Below are 22,629 nucleotides of genomic sequence, written 5' to 3' on the forward strand. Positions count from 1 at the left end.
GAGCATTTTTATACAAATTGTGGACAAACAAACAAGTCCAGACATTTGTTTTTGAGCTGAAAATGCCTCGTCTGACTTTTAAAGTTCAGTTATATTCAGTTAGATATAGCTCTTAAGGACAATTGGCCAGATCTGGGACTTTAAAGTCACGAAACAAATAGAAGAAGTAGGTGAAGCAGAACAGATGCTTCGACAAACACCTGCATCTTCAATCTTCGACATCTTGAGCCTTAAATTATTCAGAGACATCTGGTGTCAAATGATATCACAGAGTTGAGTGCGTAATTTGTGAGAGAGAGGAGCTAAATTATCAAAATCCTACACCGTTTAGAGCCAATTCAAATGTAAATCAGTTAAAAATTAGAGGTATATGACTGAAGAACCATATTTCTCCAAGATAAGCTAGTTCCCTGGTGTCCTAATGAACATGTCTGTGACATGCTTTGGTCAAAATACCATAAGGATGAAGCACCTCAGCAGTTCAATCACCCTGCAAAAACAGCCCTGTTCAGAACGATCAGTTTAGTAGTATCTCTTTAGGTCCACCTTAAAAAAAAAACAAAACAAAACTTGCTTGGAAATGACATCAGCCACAGAGGCTACTGGGAGCTAACAGCAGTTAGCATTAGGAAAAGTGATCATTTGCGGGCTCTAGCAGGCACATTGCTGTCATATATAACATGTATCCACTGGACAGATAAATCCTCTGAGGCTGGAAGTTTGTGTAGAACTCTGTGCTGCACTGTGGGGCCAAGAATAGAAGTTTTTGCGCACTTCCGGTTTTCGGATACCTCGCCAGCACTCTCGCGCGTTTAACGGACAAAGCGGAGCTCCGTGAGACAACAATTCCAGGAATTTTGCGAATTGTGACGTAGCAATGAGCGCGGCAGTCACCAACACGTGTTTTATTTCCTGACTGATAGGGCCTCCAGATTACCAGATATAAGGATTTAAATGTATAAAAAAGTTGATTTTGGATAATGTCCCCTTTAATAAGTTTGAAACGTTTTCTTTTTTTTTTACTGACTTGGAGAAAGAATTATGGTTCAATTAAAGTTTTATTTGGCACCATGTTGTTAGATATAAAGATAAATCGATAACTCTCTGTATGCATGTATGTCTCTTTTTGTGGTACCCTAGTACCTAGTATAACCATATAATGACAGCGTAACAGCCTGTCTAAAGCTAAAATAAAAAAATACACATCAGAGTGCAGCAAAGTGCAGAGAGGAACATGTTCCAGGACTAAATATAGTAAAAGTGTGACAGCGACAGATCAAACATGTCATCACACTCAAACGTCAGGACTCTGGAGTCCATTTTACCTGCCAGGTTCATTTTTTCAGGGTTTTTAAAAGCATTTTTTCCTGAGATTTTAAGACTTTCTTAATGCCCTAAAAGCTATAATCATTCGTTCTGCAGTGCAGGGGGGGCAGGAAAAATGATGCCAGGGCACGCACAGTGTTCCCACAGAACAGAAATGGTACTAAACTCTAAATATAACCCTGCCTCTTAAGCATCGCTGTCACAATAATGAACATCAGACACAAGATCTGCTCCACCACATGCTGAGAAGTGAAAAAAACAAAAACAACAATGCACGCTGTGTGAAATACATGTTCATAATTGAGAAAGGTGGAAGAAAGAAGTGCTTTGTCGGCACGAATAAAAAGTTGTGGCGTAATTGCCGAAGCTGGTTGTGAGCAGCAGACTGAAACTCTTCATAGGTTTGACTCAGAAACCAAATGGAATTTAGTCTAATTGAATTTCGAAAGCTGTTTTAAGCATTTCTACAGCCCCCGTGGCGGAGTTCAGTAACTGGGTTACTTTGGATTTACCTCGGTGTAAGCCTGCGTGACCTGCTCGTACAGACTCTGGTGGCGGTGGATGGCGATCTCCAGCTCCTGCATCTCAGTTGGTAAACCTCCCTCGCTGCAGACTTTACACCAGGCCTCCACCTCGGACAGGAACTGAGACGACACACAGGAAACTTTGCATAAAGATTTGCATAAATATCAATATAGCAAAGATTCCATAAATACTTCACACACACTGCAAATAATCTTTAAAACAATACAAAACCGCTGTGTATATTTTACTTTAGATTTGTGACATGTTTCTCTGTCATTTTACTGTTATTTTTCCCCACAAAGTATAAACAAAACCATCATTTTATAGTTCATTGTTTTATTGAACACTAATAGTGATATAAAAGTGAGAAAAAAAGTAGTTTAATACATGAAAAAAATACAAAAAGGCACAGATGTTGTGCCAAATGAGACCTCGTCTGTACTTTCTGTACTAAAGCCTCTCTCATTTTGTTCTGCTTCACTCGATCAAAGTCAAACTTTGCAGAGATGATGTTCTGATGTTGTACTTTGATTTGATCAAAGTGTAGAGCTTCATCTGTTGGGGGGTTTTCTTCACATTTCAATCTTGCCCCAGTAAAAAACTGTTCAAAACCACTGTTTTCTGTCTCTCGCAGTGTGAAAATTCTCTTTTTCCAAAGTATAGACTGTACTCTGCTGTTGCCATGACATTTTGCTGCAGCCGTTCATCATCCCTGTGCAAAGAATTGTAATTATTCTAATCTGTATTGACAACTGTGTGTTACTGGGACATTTTCCTCATCTTTTTGTGAGCACCGTGTGCCTTTGTTTATTTCCTTCCCTCGTGATCCCCGCTGTCAAACAAATGAAACAAGCCAAGGTTTTAAGCACAGTTTTTTCCCTCTCTCTCTCATTTACTCTCCCGTTTTCATCTCTCATCCCGACACATTTTCTGTTGATCTGTTTTTCCTCTCTTCCTCTCGGCCAAACCCTCTCCCTCGCTTTCATCTCCCGTTCTCTCTCAAAAAACGTACACTTGTAGCTGATGTCGAGGGCCCAGCACGGATCAAACAAGTCCCATCTGTTGCCATGTCAACCTTCCAAGAATCAGCAGCGGAGCGGCTTGATTTATTATATATAATCATACGCAAAAAAAAAAAGAAGAAGATTAAACAGTTAGCAGCTCAGCAGCTGAACAAAAGCAGCCTTTTTTCCCACATAAATGAAAGGATATTAAACACAACTTTATTTAATGCTTAAATAAAGAGGGTTTTAAAGAGAGTTTCTCTACTTTGACGTGGGGCGGGCCCCATGGCCCGGTGCGACTCTACTTTTGTAGTATTTTTCTTTTTCTTTTTAATAATTTTAAAATAATGATTTTAAATTGCATTCATTTTTGCGAGATTTTAAATGTTTTAATGTTTTAAATTGTGTTCATTTCATAATTGATTTTTGCATTTATTGCGTTTTAATTTCAAATGTATTTCCTGCCTGTAAAGCACTATGAATTGCCTTGTGTAAGAATGGCGCTATACAAATAAACTTGCCTTGCCTTTAAGTTGCTAGTTACCTAGCTTGCTAGCAATTTACTACCTCGCAAGCTAGCCAGCGATATACCTAGCTTGCTAGCAGACAGACAGACCGACAACTGGACAGCAACTGTTTTAGCTTGCTAGCAGATAGATTGAAGAAAACCTCTTATCTGGCTATATAGTGTCTAGCTAGCTAACTACTACAAGCTAGCTATTAATCCATTTTACTAGATTTCTAGCTAACCATGACAGACAGAGGGTTAATCTAGTCGACATAGTGGATTATCTTTTGCAGTTTACAGAAAATAATTGAGAAGCACTGCATTAAAGTAAAGTCTCCTAGCATATATCGCCTCAGTCTCACCTGCTCTGCCTTCTGGTGGAAGACGGACGACATGGCGAGGATGGTCGAGCGCTCGTCCAGCGCGGCGGCAAAGCCTTTCCAGTCCAGATCCAGCTGATTCGAGATCTGGTTTATCTGCGTGGAGGCGTAGTGGCCGGCCTCGGCCAGTCGACTCGCCACGGACATGATTCTGTTGATGTTTACATAGGCGTTCTGGGGGGGTAAAAAAAGGACAATTAATTCCGTTTTTTTTCCCGTCTTATTGGTTGAACTTAACGCCAGATCAGAACTTTTGAAGACGTAATCTACCATCGAGTTCATGGCAAAGTGGTTGTGTTGCGTCTGCAGCTCCACGGCGTGCTGGTAGCCGCGGCCGATCTCTGTGTGGCTCTGCAGGAAAACCTCCTTGTTGTGGCTGATCCAGTCAAACATCTGCGCAGACAAAGCGACACGAGATTAGATTAGATTAGGTTCCTTATTGTCACATGTACACATGGACCTGGATGTTTGGAGAACTTTCGCTTCAGGTGCCTTAGAGCTGCAACAAATTATTATTTATTTATTTTTAAATTTAGTAATCGATTAATAATCGATTTATTGTGCAGGTGCATACGTTCCTTCACCCATACACACATTTTTAAGAACGAATAAAAATAAGAATAAGAATCATATGAGGGCATTACAGTAACAATAGTATGAGGAAATGTCGGTCGGTCTGTCTGTCTGCTAGCTAGGTAGATCACTGGCTAGCTTGTGAGCTAGCGAAATTGCTAGCAAGCTAGGTAAATAACAACTTTAAAAGAAATAAAGACAAAAAAAAGTTCAGTTGCTGTCCAGTTGTCGGTCGGTCAGTCTGCCTGCTAGCGAGCTAGGTAGATCGCAGGCTAGCTTGCGAAATTGCTAGCAAGCTAGCTAGGTTACTAACAACTTTAAAAAAATAAAGATTAAAAAAAGTAGACTTGCTGTCCAGTTGTCTGTTAAATGAAAGGTGAACTTAAAGATGATTAAAAAAATGTTGTCTTTTTAAATAAAAATGGGCTGGAATTTTGTGTAACTTACTTCAAATTTTGAATAACCCAACAGCCGACGTTCATAACGCTCTGCTAAACGTATTTAATCCGACTCTCTTTGCCGCTGCAGTCACCAGCAGCAGCAGCAGCAGCAGACAGTGAGCAATGATTTTTTACATGAAATCATTTTTAATCGACCATAACTGCGACTAAAAAAAAAAAAAACAGGGGACTAGTCCTTTAAATACACTCTCATTTGTCAGCATGAACACCCAGGAGGGCCGGGGACAACCTTCACGCCTGTTCTTCCGAATCTGAATCAATCTTCACAGACAGATGGGAGGTTGTGACGGCGTCCTCCGCGTGGTTGCCACGACGACGACCACGACGACGGCAAATCCACACAACAACGTGAGCCATTTGTCCGGCAGGGTTTTTTTTTTTTTTTTTCAGCGAGCGAACGCGTCACCGCACTCTGTTTCTGTAAACTCGCCCCCACGCACACACTGATGTGGACAAAAGTGTTTGTTTGACGGTAAATATTTACCACTTCCATCTGTCAGTGAACGTGTGCTGATGTGTTTTCTCGTCGTACTTTTCTGCAAAGACACGAGTGAGGAGTGAGATCGTCTCCATATATAGCCGCCGCTTCAGATCGAGACTCGCAAACAGGCCGGTATGTTAATGCTGAATGGAAACCGCAGCTAATCACTTTGCTGTAGTAAGAAAAAAAAGGGAGGCAAAAATGCTGGCGGATTTTCCGCCGTATTAAACGCTAACCCATGTTTTTATGTGTTTAGATAAAAGCTAAGGGGCTGTTATTTCTTCTAAATCCCCTCCCCTAAATGTTTTTAGACAGTGACAGGGAGTAAATAAGCAGAGATAAACAAAAACTGTGTATGTGTCTTGCGTAAATTCAAATGAAAGATCGTCATATTACACGGAACGAAGGATTGTTAGCGGTTATTAAACTAGAAATTTCGACCGTGCATGCTTATTGGTGCCGATTTGGGCAGATTTAACCTTTTAAACTTGCAGTATTTAGACTAAGTAGTATTTTTTTTTATCAACCTTTAACACTGAGAGACCAGCCGGTTGTACAAGCTCCTCCCACTCCCCGCTTGCCCCCGCCCCCCTTCCAAACGCTTGTTTCTAACAGTCAAAAACAGGTGAAAAACGGAGAAAGCAACGTGTTTTAAAGTTGACGTATTTCAAGAACGGTTGATGACACGGAATAAATTTCTTGCATGTGAGCGTCGGGAGGCTTTCAGGAGCTCCCACGTTTAAATTTGTGCAACACGGGTGCGAATTAACGGAGATATGGCGGTTAAAATATCACCCTCGTTTTCATATTAAGAAAACTCCAGAGTTCTAACGGCGCAATACACACAAAACTTAAACTGTGACTGTTTAAAAACTGTAAAACATATCACAACTTTGACTTAGGTGACAAACGTGTTAAATCTTGTGATTCGTTTAAAGTTTCAACCGCGTCTCTATGTTAAAGTATGACGACACTCTGAGGCTCCAAATTGGACTCAGCTGAAACCGTATTTTCAACCATTCATGTGTAGGTAGAAATTCAAATCATATTCAGCTCAGGGCCCCATAAAGGCTTGGGCCGGCCCTGGACTCTGGAGATTAAAAAGTGGGTGAACTATTTTAGATAAAAGATAAAGGTTTGTTAGCATCACGCTCAGGTGTGAGACTCACCTTCTCTGCGTCCTGTTCGAAGAGGCGGAGCTGGAAACACTGGTCCAGCTTCAGTTTCCTCACGTGCCACATCTGGTGAAGGTTCTGCCTCGTGGAGTGGAGCTTGTCCAGCAAACTGGCCACCTGACCGAGAGAAATGATTATTTTGTACTGCTCATGTAGAGATTAACTCTATTGAAAGTGGAGTAAAATTCTAAAATCAATAATTAGACTTTCCCTGTAGACACGTGAGGCGTTCAAGAGCAGCTTTAGTGTTAAATAAATACTTCTTAAGGGAGACTCTCATATCAAATATTAACATAAATGCCCCTTTCTTTTTTTTAGATTTACAGCATGGAGTACATGTACTTGTGCGCTAACAAGCTGTAATGTAATGAAACCCGACTTTCCCTGCAGAGACCTTCAGCTAATGAGGCGACATGCGGCGACTACATCTCATTAGACGAAACTCGGAGCTGTGGACTCTGACAAGGTTAGGGAAGAAAATAACACACACAGAAACGAAATAATCAACAATTAACTCGCAGCTATTTTTACGAGATAACATCAGCGACAACATTTTTTTACCTTCGGCACCAGGCTCTGAAAGTCCGCCGAGCCGGAGATGCAGTTTCTCCCTGAGAACCCATCGCTGGATCGAATGCACTGCAGCAACCTTTGACCTTCGCGGTCCAGCTCCTCCACCGGAGCCTTCAGCACCTACGAGAACACGAAAAAAAGAACGGGATTAAAAGGGATTAAAATTTGACGCAACGAGTGGGGGGGGGGGGGGGAACGGGGATCGTCTCACCTTTTTCTTCAGTTGTGTGTGCTCCTCTATCAACCGACGAGATCCTTCCACGTCAGCAGGAAACTCCTTCTTTGACTGAACCTCCTGGAAAACACAGTAGGGCTGTAGCGATACACTGATGTCACGATACAATACACGACATTCCGCTCACGATACGATTCGATATAATTTGATATAAATTGAAGGGGACAAAGTGATTTTGGTGACATCTTGTGAGTGTTCCAATTGAACTGAAAACTAAAAACATCAATTACACAATATATCTGTCTCTGACTGGACAGAGTCTACCGCTTGCAAATGCTGGACAAAATGAATTAAAGATGTATTTAATGTGATGAGAAAATTAGTTCCCTTTAATTGAAACAGTGCTAACTGTAGCTTACAAGCCTGAATAGTAAACAAAGTGCAGTATTGCAATTAACAATGGAGAGTTAAAAAGTGCATCAAGTGGCCTGTTCTGAACAGTCTAGCCACCAGGTAAGTAAACATAGTACCATGGCTTTTCTAAAAACAGTCAATAACAACAGCTTTTGAACGGCGTCAACGCGTGACTCGTTTCCATGACGACTGACCGGAAAAATACACGCGCTACGTCATGTTTACGTGACTTCCGGTTGTTAAAACGAGTCTTAAAATTAACGCTAAACTTTAAAAACAGAGGCACACATACGCAGTTACACGGGTTACGCTGGTTATTTGTAGCGCTGCTCTTTTCGTTTGATAAACACACCGCTCCACTTCCACTGTAAGCTAACAGCTAACGGAGCTAACTGGTAAAACGGTGGCTGAACTCCGGTGACACGGCTCGAAAAACTGTGTTACTTTCTTCTTTTTAAACCGAAAGTGCTCCCACGCATCTGCTTTTAAGCACGAAAGTGTTGGACTTCGTGTTCGCCGCTGTTTTCTTGAATCTCCTCGCTGTCACTGAGTTTACAGGAAGAGGGAGACGTCGGCGTCGTGTGAAGACGGGTCACTTGCTATAAATGCTCCACAGCGACACCTAGCGGCCGGCTGACCAAATCGCTCTTCCTGCAAGGACGTGCCAGGCGTAACACGGCGGATTTAAATGGGATTTGAATGGGACTTAATGTATCGATACTCGCGGCTGAAAAATCGATACTTTCTGGAAAAAATCGATATATATATCGCAGAATCGATAAAATCGCTCAGCCCTAAAACACAGTATGACCCCGTTCACACCTGGTGGACGGCTCGATACTGTTTTTTTTTGTGTCCGATACCGATATCACAATCTTCTGACTGACTGGAAAAAGACACACGTTACGTCATGTTTACGTGCCGCGACACCGGAGTCCAGGCACCGTTTACCAGTTAGCTCCGCTAGCTGCATTAGCTCCTTTAGCGCCGTTAGCGCGCCTACAGTGGAACTGGAGCGATCTATTTATCAAAGGAAAAGAGCAGCGCTGCAAATAACCAGCGTACATGTGTACTGCGTATGTGTGCAAGTTTAGCGTTACTTCAGAGACTCATTTTAACAATCGGGAGTCACGTAAACATGAAGTAACGCACGTCTTTTTTCGGTCAGTCGTCATGGAAACACGCCATGTGCTAACGTGCATTAATGTTGACGCCGTTAACCGCCGCTAACGTGTTAACGCGCCCAGCACTAGTCAAAATACTTCAATTGATCGTCTTTTTCGGCCACAAATTGCAGCTCTACTTTGAACAATCAGGTTTTAAGCGTTCAAGATCAGACCGCGTGTGTTGTCCACCATTCAGACCAGGTTAATAACTGGTCTGAATGGTCTTTACATGTCTTTATAAAGGCATTAGTCACCTGCAGGTCCTCCAGTCTGGACAGCAGGTGGACCGCACTGGATATGAACTCCTCCAGAGACACTCGCAGATCCATCCACTCCTCGTGGTTGTAGTCCAGAGAGCCTTCGAAGTCGTCGGTCAGCTGCGACGGATCCACCAGTTTGGCCAGACCTTCGACTGACACCATGCTGGTCTGGGAAAGAAATGTCAGATAAATATATAACAATTACGTGGTTTTTTTTCCGTGGAGGTCAGAGCCACGTTTCATGTTTGACAGCAGGCCGTCTCTTTGAGAGAATGAAACCATCTGTACGGTAAATCAGAAAACGGAGACAAAGACTGACCTCGAAGGAGAACTTTGCGCTGCCAAAGTTCGTCTTCTGCTTCTGCCAGAAGTTGTCCGGCTTGATGATGAGCGCCACGCAGATCTCCGCCGGGAAGAACTCCTGCAGCGTCTTCAGCAGCGGCTTGATCAGCTCCCACTTGGAGCCGCGCATGTCGATGATGACGGTGAAGCCGCGTTTGCAAACGTCCTCGCTGTCCGGAGGGAGATCGTGAGTGAGAAAGACTGAAAAACCTCATCCATTAACATTGATGTTCCTTGCCCTGCCATCATCTACGTATACCGATATCATTAAAATACAGTCATTTTACATCTAATAATCTGGAAAAACAACATTAGTGCTCATGTATTTACCACCGTGCCGTAACTAGGGCTGGGCGACATGGACCAAAAGTTATATTTCAACCACGGGTTGCCAGTTACGTCAGAAAAACGAAACCTAAAAGACCTCTGTATTTTGAATTTGACTGTAGTAACCGTTTTTGGCCACATTCTTACATACGGCACCTTTAAGTAATTACAAAAAGACAGTCAAAACCAATATTTCTTGATATATCGCCCAGCCCTAGCCATAACTGATGGTTCCAAAAATGTTTCCAGGGCCAATTTCCAAGTTTCAAGTGATTGTCCTTTTTGTGACCTTAGTCAAAGTCTGTCTTTTGTCATTTTGGTAATTTCTCTCGCTTAACTTTACTCGCTCATTGTTCTGCACGGAATCTCACTTCAACGGTGGAGAACGAGACCGTAAACTAGCGTCCACAACACCGCTAGTAATTACGATGACTCAACATTTTGTTCTGCGTCTACGTACACCTAAATATCGATTTTGCACCCGATTCAAGCACTTTCAATGACCACACGTATATGTAGGGCGATTTTCACCAACTTTCAAGAATTTCAAGAACTTCCAAGGTTCTTCGGCTTGTCCTCATAGGAGAACCCCTTTTGGCTCCACGTAGAACCTTTTTATAAAGGTTCCGCCTGGAACCCTTTTGGAGGGTTCCACCAAGAACCCTTTTAAAACCCTTTATTCAGAAAAGGGGTTTTAAAGGGTTCTCTGGATCAAAATGGTTCCATTAGTGTTACCAAGAACCCTTGAAAAACCCTTTCTTTGTGAAAGGTTTTTTCGAAGCAAATGGTTCCAGGTAGAACCTCAGCCCTTGCAGAAGGACCCTTTTGGAACCCTTATTTCTAAGAGTGTATGGACCCAATAAGCTGTCCTTTAAGCTATTCTCCACTCCAAAGGTAAATATAAAAGACCATTCTTACTTCACAAAGATATTACGTTTATAACAGCACACTAAAAGAAAATAGCCTAAATTACATAGAATTCTTTTTTTTGGCCCCAAAACCAAAGGCAGTTGTTGGCTAATGTTTTGTTTGTCTAATTAAATGATTGGCTACATGAAAACACAAGTGCTTTTATTCTCTTCTTTCCGCAGGAAATGCAAGTCCTCGTTGCATTTAGCGGGTAACGCAGCTGCAGTAATTACGTGAAGACCCTGCAGGTGAAGGGAACATATGAATCACGACGCAGCTTTAACAGCAAAAAAGAAGTACTTTGGCATTTATAAGACGAAAGCCTTTTAACCGCGAGAGGTAAAAAGCTGCTGTAACAGCAGCCGCAGCGGTCGTTCCTCCGTTCCTCCTCCATCGCAGAGCGGCTCATAAACAACTCCGCTAAATCCAGACGCCGCTGATTGAGGAGGAGTGGGGGGTAAGAATATACTGATATTACCTCACCTTCCACACGGCAGCCCCTCTTAATATAAACTCAGCGACAGCACCGCCGTTATCGTCGGCCTCTGGGAGGCACAAACTCTGCTCGTCGCCATGGAAACAGCCACTCGATTAGCAGTGGGGGGGGGGGGGGGGGGAGCAGAGCGAGGCTGGAATGAAGGTGCAGATTGTCGTGGGGGGTTTGGTTGAATTACACTTTAATCCCGCCGATCGAAGCCTCAGCGTTGCATTCAGGGACCCTCACAATTAAGCTGTCAAATGAAAATCCTTTATTTATTATAAGTAGATGCCTGTCCATCAGTGTTTGATGACAGGGTTGTCCTTGAACGCACCGCCAAGGAGGTTTGAAAAGCTTGAGCAGGAAACTGAGTGACGTTTGGAAGCTTCAAGACTCGCAATTTGGCTATTTTGAGGTTTCGGAACTGGAATTCCCTATTGGCCTATTGGACGATACAAGCGGTCAACTGCACTAATGTCTATGCATACGCAGGAGCATAATAGACAAAATTGACATCATGTTCAAGTAAATCTGCTCAATTCCGTATAGATTTCCATTCAAATTGACCTTTTATACTATATTTAATATCTTCTCGTTTCTGTTCTTTGGCCGGAAATGGGAGTTATTGGTCTCAATCACAAGTTTTGGCTCCTCTTCAATAGAACACAAGGTTGATTTTACGAATAAGTGGTGCAGTACCCATTCAATATGTGTCTTTGAATGGTTACAACAAATCTTTAAGAAGAGTCGGATGTTTTTGTGATATATATCGTCACATTTCTACCCATATCTCTTGTATTTCTTATCCAAACAACGTCAAAGTTGGCACTGCACACACTGGTACCCAGAGTAAGACAACTACTAAATTTGGTAGGAATCATTCAGCAAGTTAGGTGATTAACAGATGATAATTAGGTGATGGATGTTCCTACTAGGTGCCTGGTTGAGTATCTATGAACCTCTAGCTTCAAACACTGGTAACTTGCAGGCCAAAATGAAAATACCAAAGAGAATTCTGCAACTGGTCTATTCATTTTTTATGTCCTCAGGCTTATCTGCTCACAAAAGTCATAATTTGAAAGGAGCTGCTTTGATGATTACTCATCACTTTTCTGCCGATCCTCGACACTCGCGCTTCACCCCGCAAAGGAATGAATGGACCCTGCAGTGAAGGGAAGTGAGACGGACCTCGCTGCCGTCGGGGACCACAGACACTGTCCGGCTTTCATGCCGATGCTAATCAAACGCTGCTCGCCGTCTGCTGCCGCGATGGCGGAGAAGAAAGGAGCTCTTGACTCGCCGCGGTGTGGAAAGAACTGAAGCACTCAACGGGCCACTCACATCCTCTAACCCTAGTCTGTCACAGTCAAGTCTACTTCACAGAGTGCTAAAGCAGCCACAAAGTCAATGTTAGTCAGACTATTCTTAGTCAGACTAACATACCTAGATAATTCGATTTAAAGTCTGAGTTCTGCTGCATGTACCTGGGAACAGTAGACAGGTAGGTCACCAGCCTCCTCAAGTCTTCTTGTTTTATCCGGTCGTGGTTACTCCTGGCAGGGAACGTCAGGATTGGTCCTCCTCTTTTATCGCGCCCTCCTGTGGACGCACATGGAAGCACATGATCAGTACGACAGTCTTAAGAACCGGAAACTAGTACTCGGACCTAAATCATACAGAGTCTTTGGTAGTTCGCTGTAGATGACTGGATTTGAGACATTTGAAGACCTGCAGCGAACTACTGAAGATGACTATGACGTTGATGACTAAGAACCTTCATAGCTCAAACTTATAAGCTCCTACAACTCAAAAGGAACCAGTGTTTTTTAATTGGCTGAACCCATATTTGCAGGATTGAACCAGCGTCCTACTTGACCGTTCTTACTGGCTGACACAAGCACAAAAGGGTGGAAAGTTCTCACGAGAGCTCCCCGTCGGAATCCCAGATTCCTGGAAGAGTTTGGTATACAAAAAAAAGTCCAGTTTTTAACAAATCTGCAGCAACACTGATCTTATCCCGCTTGAGCGTCCTACTGTTTGTACAGCTGCTGCGTCGACGACTGGCTCGGTACAACAATGTTGGCGTTAGGAAACGGTTCCTGAACTTTCTAACTGAACTGCGCGTTTTTTGGTATCAATGTTTGAACAGAGAACAAGAGAACAAGGCCCCCCGGTAATCTACGAAGGAAGTTATTCAAACTGTACTCGGCCAAGGAGACAACATGAGGACGGTCGTGTCCACTGCCAGACACATTCTGGACATCAGTCCTCAAGAGGACACTTGTAATCATCTGTCCAATGACGTACGTATTTAATTCGAATCACATTAGACAGGAGCTCTCTCTGGAATAATCTGCTCCCGGCGCCAAAATTATCCACGTTTTTGATTGACACAAGGCCGACCTTGAAAACTAGTTCTGAACATCGACATTTTCTCCGAGCAACTGGACTTAAATAATATTTAATAATAACAACGCTAAAGACTGACCGAGGATAATGAATTAGTAGGGATTAGCAGCCGTAGTAGTACAGGAAGCCGACCTGCGGCTACTTCCTGTTATTGAGGCTCTTTCGGGGATTACGGTTAGGATTGGGGTTTTGACAGGAAGTAACCAAACTTTGTAAATTCGTACGACGAATCAGGTTTCCTGTACAGAGCTAGTCGTGACAAGGACGTTAAATTTACTTAAAATGGGCGTCTTCCGAGAAACGCGTCTAAACTGACCAATCAGGGAGACAAAGCTATGAGATGCATTCACTGTCCACGGAAAATGTTCGATAGCACACACAGTGATTTCATATCAGAGATCATAATCTAATGCTTCAACTGCTATATATATTATTATATATATAAATATAAATATATATATATATACTTAATGTATAGACATCAAAATACTGTATTATAGCATCAAAATATGAAGTATTACTCATTTAAATCATCTAAAGGTCGAGAACTTCAGGATATTAATCAATTTCTAACATTTAATATGTCACATTCTTTAAGAAATTGGCCTAGAATAATCAACATTTAAAGAAAGAGCAATTAAATTTGCGATTTGTGACTCGAGTCCATACTAAATACACCTAAAACGCATGTCATGTGAGAGAAATAAGTGGATTTTCTTCTTCTGTGGTTATTTTATTTAATTTCTTTCATTTCTAAAAGCAGAGATATAGGTGTGCTCTATTGATTTTTGTAAGTTTTAGGTCATGAAGTGCATTTATTATGATAAAGAGCGAGAATAAAAGTTGAAAAGTGACAATATTATATAAAAAATAGGTCAATATCAGGGCTACTCCGACAATTAGAACAACTTTTCTGATTTTTCAGCTTCTTAAATGTGAATATTTTCTGGTTCCTTTCACAAAGAAATCATTAAAACTCAATTATTTTTAATCATTCTCATCATTTATTTATATATCTGATTATATATCTGACGTGTATTGTTTTAAATACGCTGGGATAATGTGGATAACAGGCGTATCCAGAGAAAGACGAATGCTTTATTAGAGAAAAGCGAGGGGAGTAACTGTGGATGTGGCCTTGAGTTACAGCAGAGCTGAGCAAACTTCACTAAAACTCCACGTTTAATTTCGACTCTGGGGGAAACGCACAGTGGATTTGTCTCAGGCTTGAGTGCTTCGTGTCATCGCGGCGCGGCGCTTCAAAATAAAAGCCAAAAAAGCACTGAAGACTTTGTTTATGCGCATACATCGTTTGCTTTGTCTCGACCCGCGTTTGAACTCGCAGAAACAGAACTTGTGGAGTGAAACTGTTGTCAGTATCTGGGGGGGGGAGAGTTCACATAAGTGATGTTCAGGGTGTGAAGAGTCTGTGATGAGTTCCCTGGTCCACATCCCCTGATCGTTTCTGCAGCTCCTGGAGGTTTTCACGGCTGTCACGGCTGAGAATACAGTGAGTACAGTTTCTGTGAGGCTCCGCAGAGCAGTGGGAGGAACTCATTAGGTCATTGTTTTGGAACAAAGTCAGAATTCTTACGTTTAAAGTCTGAAGTCTCACGTTAAAATTTTCACTTTCAAAACTCAGAATTCTCACGTTTAAAGTATGAAGTCTCACTTTAAAAGTCTCACGTTAAGTCTGAATTTTTCACTTTCAAATCTCAGAAGTCTCACTTTCATAAGTCTGAATTCTCACTTTCAAAACTCAGAAGTCTGACTTTTCAAATCTTAGAAGTCTCACTTTCAGATCTCAGGAGTCCGACTTTCAAAACTCAGGAGTCTCACTTTCAAATCTCAGAAGTCTGACTTTCAAATCTCAGAAGTCTGACTTTAAAAACTCCGGAGTCTCACTTTCAAATCTCAGAAGTCTCAATTTCAAAAATCTAAATTCTCACTTTCAAAAGTCTGAATTCTCACTTTCAAAACTCAGGTCTGATTTTCAAAACTCAGAAGTCTGACTTTCAAAACTCAGAAGTCTGACTTTCAAAACTCAGAAGTCTGACTTTCAAAACTCAGAAGTCTGACTTTCAAAAGTCTGAATTCTCACTTTCAAAACTCAGAAATCTGACTTTCAAAACTCGTTGTTTTGGGTGTAACGGGTCCCAAAACTATACAATATGTATATATACCATATATGGAGAAGTACTTCCCCCATTTGGGGGCGGAGTCATCACAGCACGGCTGCATGAAACTGCCGCGACGTCGTTTTAATACGCGACACAAACGCGCAAACGAGCGACTCTTAAAGCAGTTGTTTTGGGGGTAAACGAATCATTAGAATGAGTCGATTCAAAAGATTTGGTCCACGGAATCGTTCGGTACTGAAATACGGCTGAACGTTGGGTAGCGATTCGTCTCACGATTCTCGACTCCTCTGTGAAATAGGCTAACCAGATCCCAAAACTATACAATATGTACATATACCATATATGGAGAAGTACTTCCTCCATTTGGGGGCGGAGTGATCATAGCACGGCTGCATGAAACTGCCGTGACGTCGTTTTAATACGCGACACAAACACGCACACGAGCGACTCGTAAAGCAGTTGTTTTGGGTGTAAACGAATCATTAGAATGAGTCGATTCAAAAGAAGTGGTCCACGGAATCGTTCGGTACCGAAATACCGTTGAACGTCGGGTTTCGATTCGGCTCACGAGCGATCGCTAAATACACCATTTCCTTTAGCTAAATGTTGGGAGATTAGGGTACGTTTTCAGGGATTTTTAAGTCTTTTTTTAATTGTTCGGCTTTGTCCGCTTTGATTCTTGTGTTGGACGCCGCACTCATGACTCTTTTTTCCCCACACTTTTGATCGATTACGAGAATAACATATAGGTAACAAGTCACTCATTTCTCCGAACGTTGGTTTATTTGCCTCCGAAAGTGTCTGACACTCACCTGATACGAAGGCGACTTTCTCCTTCAACACAGGGAGGACGTCGGATGCTTTGATGCCTTCGGTCCTCAACGATCCTGGAGAACAAAAGACAGAAAAATGAACATTAATCCAATTATTAGTTATCTATAAGAAAGAACACAAACCGATAACCACAGGTTCCAATTCTCTCTTGTCTGTACAACACATTTGTCGTTATAAAGCACTTTTAAGGCAACAATGTGTGCGTTTACAGGAACGTGATGATCACTAAATCTCCATCCTTTCATTATTTCATCCCCCTGTTCCTCTGTTCTCGTTCCCCCTCCTCGGTTCATGTGGTCGTCCGTCTGTCATGTTATGAAATCTCTCTCCGTCTCAACGGAAAAACAAGCCCAAACGCCCAGGTCCTGCTGTGTGTGTGTGTGTGTACATGTGACACACACAGGTTTGCACAGCTATTCCTCTGAGGACACGGCACTGACGTCCGCTCATTTGGACAACTGAAAACAAAGCATGAACCAGAACCACTTAAAGCCTCACACTAACTTTCACCTAAACCACAATGAGCCCTTAACTTAGAAATTAGGTTCTGCCTCATTAGGACCATGAGGACTACTGGTCCTGACAAGGTGACAAATACAGGAACTCATACACAAATATTCTTGTAAATCATCATTAGTGAGGACTTTCATAGGGATAAATAATATACCTAAGCCCCTTAAGAATAACATATTTTATAGTTATTTTTCCATTTTTCATTTTATTTTGAAAATCAGATTAACAGTTCCTTATGTTTATTATATATATTTTATTTTGAAAATCAAATTAACAGTTCTTTATCTGTTTTTTTCATATTTTATTTTGAAAATCATATTAACAGCGCGTTATGTTTTTGTATATATTTTATTTTGAAAATCAAATTAACGGTTTGTTATGTTTTTTGCCATTTTTTATTTTATTTTGAAAATCAAATTAACAGTACTTTATCTGTTTTTTTCATTTTATTTTGAAAATCTAATTAACAGTTCATTAATAACTCTACCAGTTTTAAGGCAAAAAAGACCTGTCCCCCGCTTACAATAGTTGTTTTGTATGTTTTTAGTATGTTTTATATACACACACATACACACACACACACACACACACACACACACACACACACGACTATTCCACAGTGAAAATGCTAAGTCGGCTAACGCTAACTCAGTATAAAGAGAAAGAAAAGCTGACTTTACAATATATTCTTCCACTGTATCCATCACCCCTTTAATAAAGTTTGGGGGGGCGTCAATAATTTGTCAATACTGTGTCTATTTTTACCGTCAGCTTTCAAATGCATCATGGGAGATTTGATCAGAGTCTGCGATGAGATCACATTCAGAGGTCGTGCGTGAACGGTTGCTGATAGAAGCTCAAGCTCAAGGTCAAGGTCAAGGTCAATAACCTCATGGATCAGTTTAATGTTAGCTTGTGTGATCATGTGACCCCCGGTGCACAGATAACATATTGATCGGAGCTTGACGATGTGGTTTAACCGGCGCGGTACAAAGACGGATTGTCGGACAGAGTGTTTGGGGGAAAAAAGTTCCCTTCACCGCAAATATTATGCACTCAACATGTGGGAAAGCAAATTTAATACGCACGACGTTCAAGACTTGATTAATTTCTGGGCTCTTAGTTGTAGCCGAGCGAGCGAGCGCTTGCCATCTGCGCCGCTTCGAGCCTTATTAGTTTGAAAATGCATCAAAATGCCATGTGTTAGTTCATGCATACAGCCTGGAACCGTGTTTTCCAAGAACAATATGTCATTTTATACAAACACTGTGGTTCTGTTTGTAGACGTTTAAGATTTGGCAGAGAGAAAATGATAATAATCATCCTCCTTAATGTTGGAGTCTTGACATGTGGTGCTTACATTAAGCCTATTTGATATTTTTATTAGTTACGCGGTCCCATTTTCATTGTCAGTTGGCTGACTTGATTTTTGCACTGCACAGACTAGGGCTGTCACGTTTTCAAAAATCAAGTTTAGAGGAATGTTTTAATTCATCTAAATGTATTTATTTAATCGGGACGATGCAGTTTAACAGATAATATGAAGCTAAAGTAAGCATATAGCATGCAAGTTGCACCAAATTACACGAAGCTGGGTGGGAACATGTCTCAGCCTAAGACGAACAAAAAAGTCCATTGGCATCATGAGCTAAACGCAACGGGAAGTCTGCCATTTTTAATTTGGTGCCCATTTTGGCTAGTTTCGTAAATCAACAAACTCGCCTGAGCACGATAATCGTACCAACATCAACAACGATAAAAAACTACTCGTTTCTGATGCCTCTTCTGCTGCTTCACTTAGGTGGAGCTAACAGCTAATAGCTCGGTGAGTCAGCATTTTTACTTTAGGTGGAGCTAACAGCTAAGCTAGCCAGGTGAGTCATCATTTCAGTCAGCATTTTTTCTTGTTACTTGGCTATCTACCGCGTAAAACCCGAAATACTTCCACACGTCGCATTTCAGATGTCGCGATTCTCCACTCAGGAGGACGATTCTACGAACAAAAACAAAATAAAGTCCATTGGCATCATGAGCTAAACGCAACTGGAAGTCGGCCCTTTTGAATTTGGTCCTCATCTTGGCTAATTGCACGTTTCGTAAATCAACAAACTCGTCTGAGCACGATTATCATACCAACAACAACAAAAACTGCGTGTTTCTGATGCCTCTTCTGGAGCTAACAGCTAAGCTAGCAAGGCGACTCAGCATTTTTACTTGTTTATCTACCGCGCAGAACCCGAAATACTTCCACACATCGCATTTCAGATGTCGCGACTGTCCGCTCAGGACGACGGCTCAACATTTGTCCACCATTTTAAAAGCAAAACCACGTAAGACAAACTTATACAACCATCACACCAAGTTCCAATAGAATTTTGGCTAATAACAGTTTTAGCGCCTAAAGTATTGATAGTGACGTGTTATGAATATATTGCTTTAATGTTGTTATTTTATCCAATAACAAGAAGTCCAAGGCACAACATTTTCAAAGAAGTAAAAATATTATGATTCTAGGCTAGCTTAGCAAGCTATTAGCTTACTAGGGTGAGGGTTGTTTTGGTCCTTTAGAGGTTATTTTATGATAACATGAAGGAATCTGTTTAAAACAATAGAAAACAAAGGGATTTAACCTCAAAGAGTGCAATATTTAAACATTACAGTGACATATACTGAAGAAATTAATGGTACAAAATATCATATGATTAAATTATTGGCCAGAATTCGCGGTAATAAGTGCAATATTGTTAGTTTTTACAGGATTATTATACATAATAAGTCCCTTTTGGAGCCTAACACAGGTCTGCAGAGAATTAGCTGATGACAACGCTGCTGTAAACTCCACTTGGACACAAGTCAACAGCGTTTGGCTGCTCACGCCGATTGATAACGTTGATGGAACGGATCTAAAGCAGCCGCGAAAAAAGGCCGCCCTCGGCTTTTTTAACGATTGGGTTCCCACGGTGACGGAGATGCAGTCGATTCGGAAAATACGCCAACTGCGGATGAAGGACACGAGCGCCTGGTGCCAACATCCACGGAGTAAAACAGTGAGGGAGACTCGTTTGTCCGTTACTGTTCGAGGAGGAAACAGCTTTTGTCATTTTAACACACAAAGGAAGCTGCTGGGCTCAACACACACACAGTCTGGTTTCCATGACTTCAGAGGACATCTACACTGACTTACACTCCTGTCCTGGAGCCTTAATCTAACCATTAAACATGCCTTCACCTTATCTATTGATGTTTTCTTAATGTGACTGTGTAAACAAATCTAGGTCCCCACAACATCAGTAACACCTGAAACATCCCCACACACACAGGTTTGTGCAGCTATACTTTCAAGGACCCTGCATTGATTTCCATTCATTTGGACAACCACAAAAAAACCTTATCACCTGACCTTAACCAGAACTAGTTAACCTAACCGTAACCTAACCACAACTTCTGCCTCATTAGGACCAGGTTTTGGTCTCCATGAGGACAAGTGGTCCAAAGAAGGTCAGAAAAGGTCATAACTCCATGTCCTCACCTTGAAATGTAATAATTTATGTTATAATGTCCCCACAAGAACAATATGTCACAACATGAGGAAAACCTGGAACAAACACACACACACACACACACACAGGTTTGTGCTGCTATCCTTTTAAGGACACTGCATTGGTTTCCATTCATTTTGACAGCGTGAAAACAAAGCATTATCCCAAACCTTGACCAAAACAACAATACAAATCTTAGTCCTAAACTTAACCAGCTCCTCAGAAATGGGGTTCTACCTCATTAGGACCAGGTTTCGGTCCTAAAGAGGCAACAAATACGAGCACACACACACACACATGCAGACACAGTTCTTTCAGGGCAGTGATTTACATCTCTGTGTCTGTGACAGGAAAGTGATGGTGAGTCAGCGCTGGCTCGGGCAGCTTTCTCTGCTCGACGCTCCAGCTCCGGGAGTTCCTGTAAGGAACTAGGAAGTCTTTCTAGTGCGGAAATCGGGCCCTTTTCCTGGAGCGGAATTTCGCTTTCGCAGGTCTGTAACTGCGACCGCACACCAGAGCCACACCCACAGAGATTAGAGCTGATGTCAGTCCTGATCAGGCCAGTCACAGTGCATCAGGGTAAATGAATAATTTCCTGAATTTCAAAAATTCAGGAAAATTATTCCTTAAGAGTTTTGCGAATATTTTCAACGGATTCTTGTTCAGGGCGATGCCGACTATTACTGTGCACAATTTCAAGTCATTCCGAGATACTTTTTGATTTTAAGACTAAAGTCAGCTCAAAGTGCATCAGGGTGAATGGATAATTTCCTGAATTTCAAAAATTCATGAAAATTATTCCTTAAGAGCTTTGCCAATATTTTCAACGGATCCTTGTTCAGGGCGATGTCGACTATTACTGTGAACAATTTCACATTTCAAAAACCTACTCTTCTACACAGCAGTTAAATTCAATCCATCCAATTTAATCTCCAATAATCTGGGGACCTCGAAGCATTTACGCTGGTCATTACCGCATCGGTCAAGTTCAACTTTTTTTGGGAAAAAGCAACCACTAACCGTATAACCTTTGCCATTAGAATTGTGGCAATATTTCACAGAATTTCACAATAAAAGCATCTTCGCTGACACGGAACAATGTGCATTTCACAATAAAAACACAATTTATGATTCAAAAACATATAGAAGTCCATCTATGTGCCTTTTTTGTCCATTGTCCGATAGGAAAACAATAACATAATCGTTTCCACTTTACCCGGGGGGGTTAACTGTCAGCGCGGCAGCTGTGCATCATTTTCTTTTACTCTATCACTCTCCACTGGAACAGCACAATCCCCCCACGACGCTCTGCTGCGCTCATTTGCCGCTACAAAAATCCAGCGGACGGACGGACGGACACAGCTGCTGTTGATATTAACTCATCACCTTTTTGGAATATGCTCCATAATAAATGTTTTAGGACAGCGATGCTGCACCGGGGGCCTTTATTTTGAAAACACTCCAAGAAGCTAACACAACACCAGCAAGGTTAAGTTAATGTCAACGATGTCGAAAGAATTTGATTTAGATATATTTTTTGAGGGCGGACGGGTTTTGAAAAATGACAACAAAATACATTTATTACCGGGGGGCGGAAAAAATGAGAAAGAACGAAAAAAGGTCAAGGAATCTGGAGACTGATGTGACATCGATCAGAGCAGGTTTGGTTCAGAAGAAAAGACTTCAAAAAACAAATGAGTGGCGGGATCAAAAAGTCAAGTGAATAAATTTCACGTGTCTGGCAAAGCTCAAGAGTCGAAGACAGAAGAGAGAAAATAAGTTCATTGTCCGCTTTTCTGTTGCTGCGCTGCTCAATGGTCTCGTCGTAAAAGTGAAAGTTTTTAAACTGAAATTTTGGTGTCCATGTTTGTCGATGATATTGTAGTTTTGATTGACATTCTCAGTTGGCATCCTGGTAAATTTCAAGTCAATCCGAGATATTTTTTGTTTTTTTGAAGAAAGTCAGCTCACTGTCAAAGTGCATCAGGGCAAATGAATAATTTCCTGAATTTCAAAAATTCATTTAAATTATTCCTTAAGAGGTTTGCAAATATTTTCAACGGATCCGTGTTCAGGGCAATGCCGACTATTATGATGGTAAATTTCAAGTCATTCC

At 41.5% G+C, this 22,629-nt stretch overlaps 1 protein-coding gene across 6 annotated transcripts in view; it reads right to left on the reverse strand.

Annotated features, from left to right (window-relative positions):
• Positions 1-22,629, reverse strand: part of kalrna (kalirin RhoGEF kinase a) — a gene marked incomplete at both ends in the record, with an annotated part of 131,532 nt that overhangs the window by 76,186 nt on the left and 32,717 nt on the right. For 5 of the 6 annotated variants that reach the window (XM_083902657.1, XM_083902658.1, XM_083902655.1 and 2 more), the window contains 10 exons: positions 1,839-1,970; positions 3,726-3,917; positions 4,014-4,136; positions 6,428-6,550; positions 6,995-7,126; positions 7,218-7,301; positions 9,016-9,189; positions 9,341-9,533; positions 12,562-12,676; positions 16,440-16,514. In XM_083902657.1, coding sequence (XP_083758783.1) covers positions 1,839-1,970; positions 3,726-3,917; positions 4,014-4,136; positions 6,428-6,550; positions 6,995-7,126; positions 7,218-7,301; positions 9,016-9,189; positions 9,341-9,533; positions 12,562-12,676; positions 16,440-16,514 — 1,343 coding nt within the window. Of the gene's footprint in view, positions 1-1,838; positions 1,971-3,725; positions 3,918-4,004; positions 4,137-6,427; positions 6,551-6,994; positions 7,127-7,217; positions 7,302-9,015; positions 9,190-9,340; positions 9,534-12,561; positions 12,677-16,439; positions 16,515-22,629 lie in introns of all 6 variants that reach the window. The other variant, XM_083902656.1, reaches the window with a different exon arrangement.

The sequence above is a fragment of the Microchirus variegatus genome (assembly GCF_963457635.1).
Source record: "Microchirus variegatus genome assembly, chromosome: 16".
Taxonomy (NCBI): Eukaryota; Metazoa; Chordata; class Actinopteri; order Pleuronectiformes; family Soleidae; genus Microchirus; species Microchirus variegatus.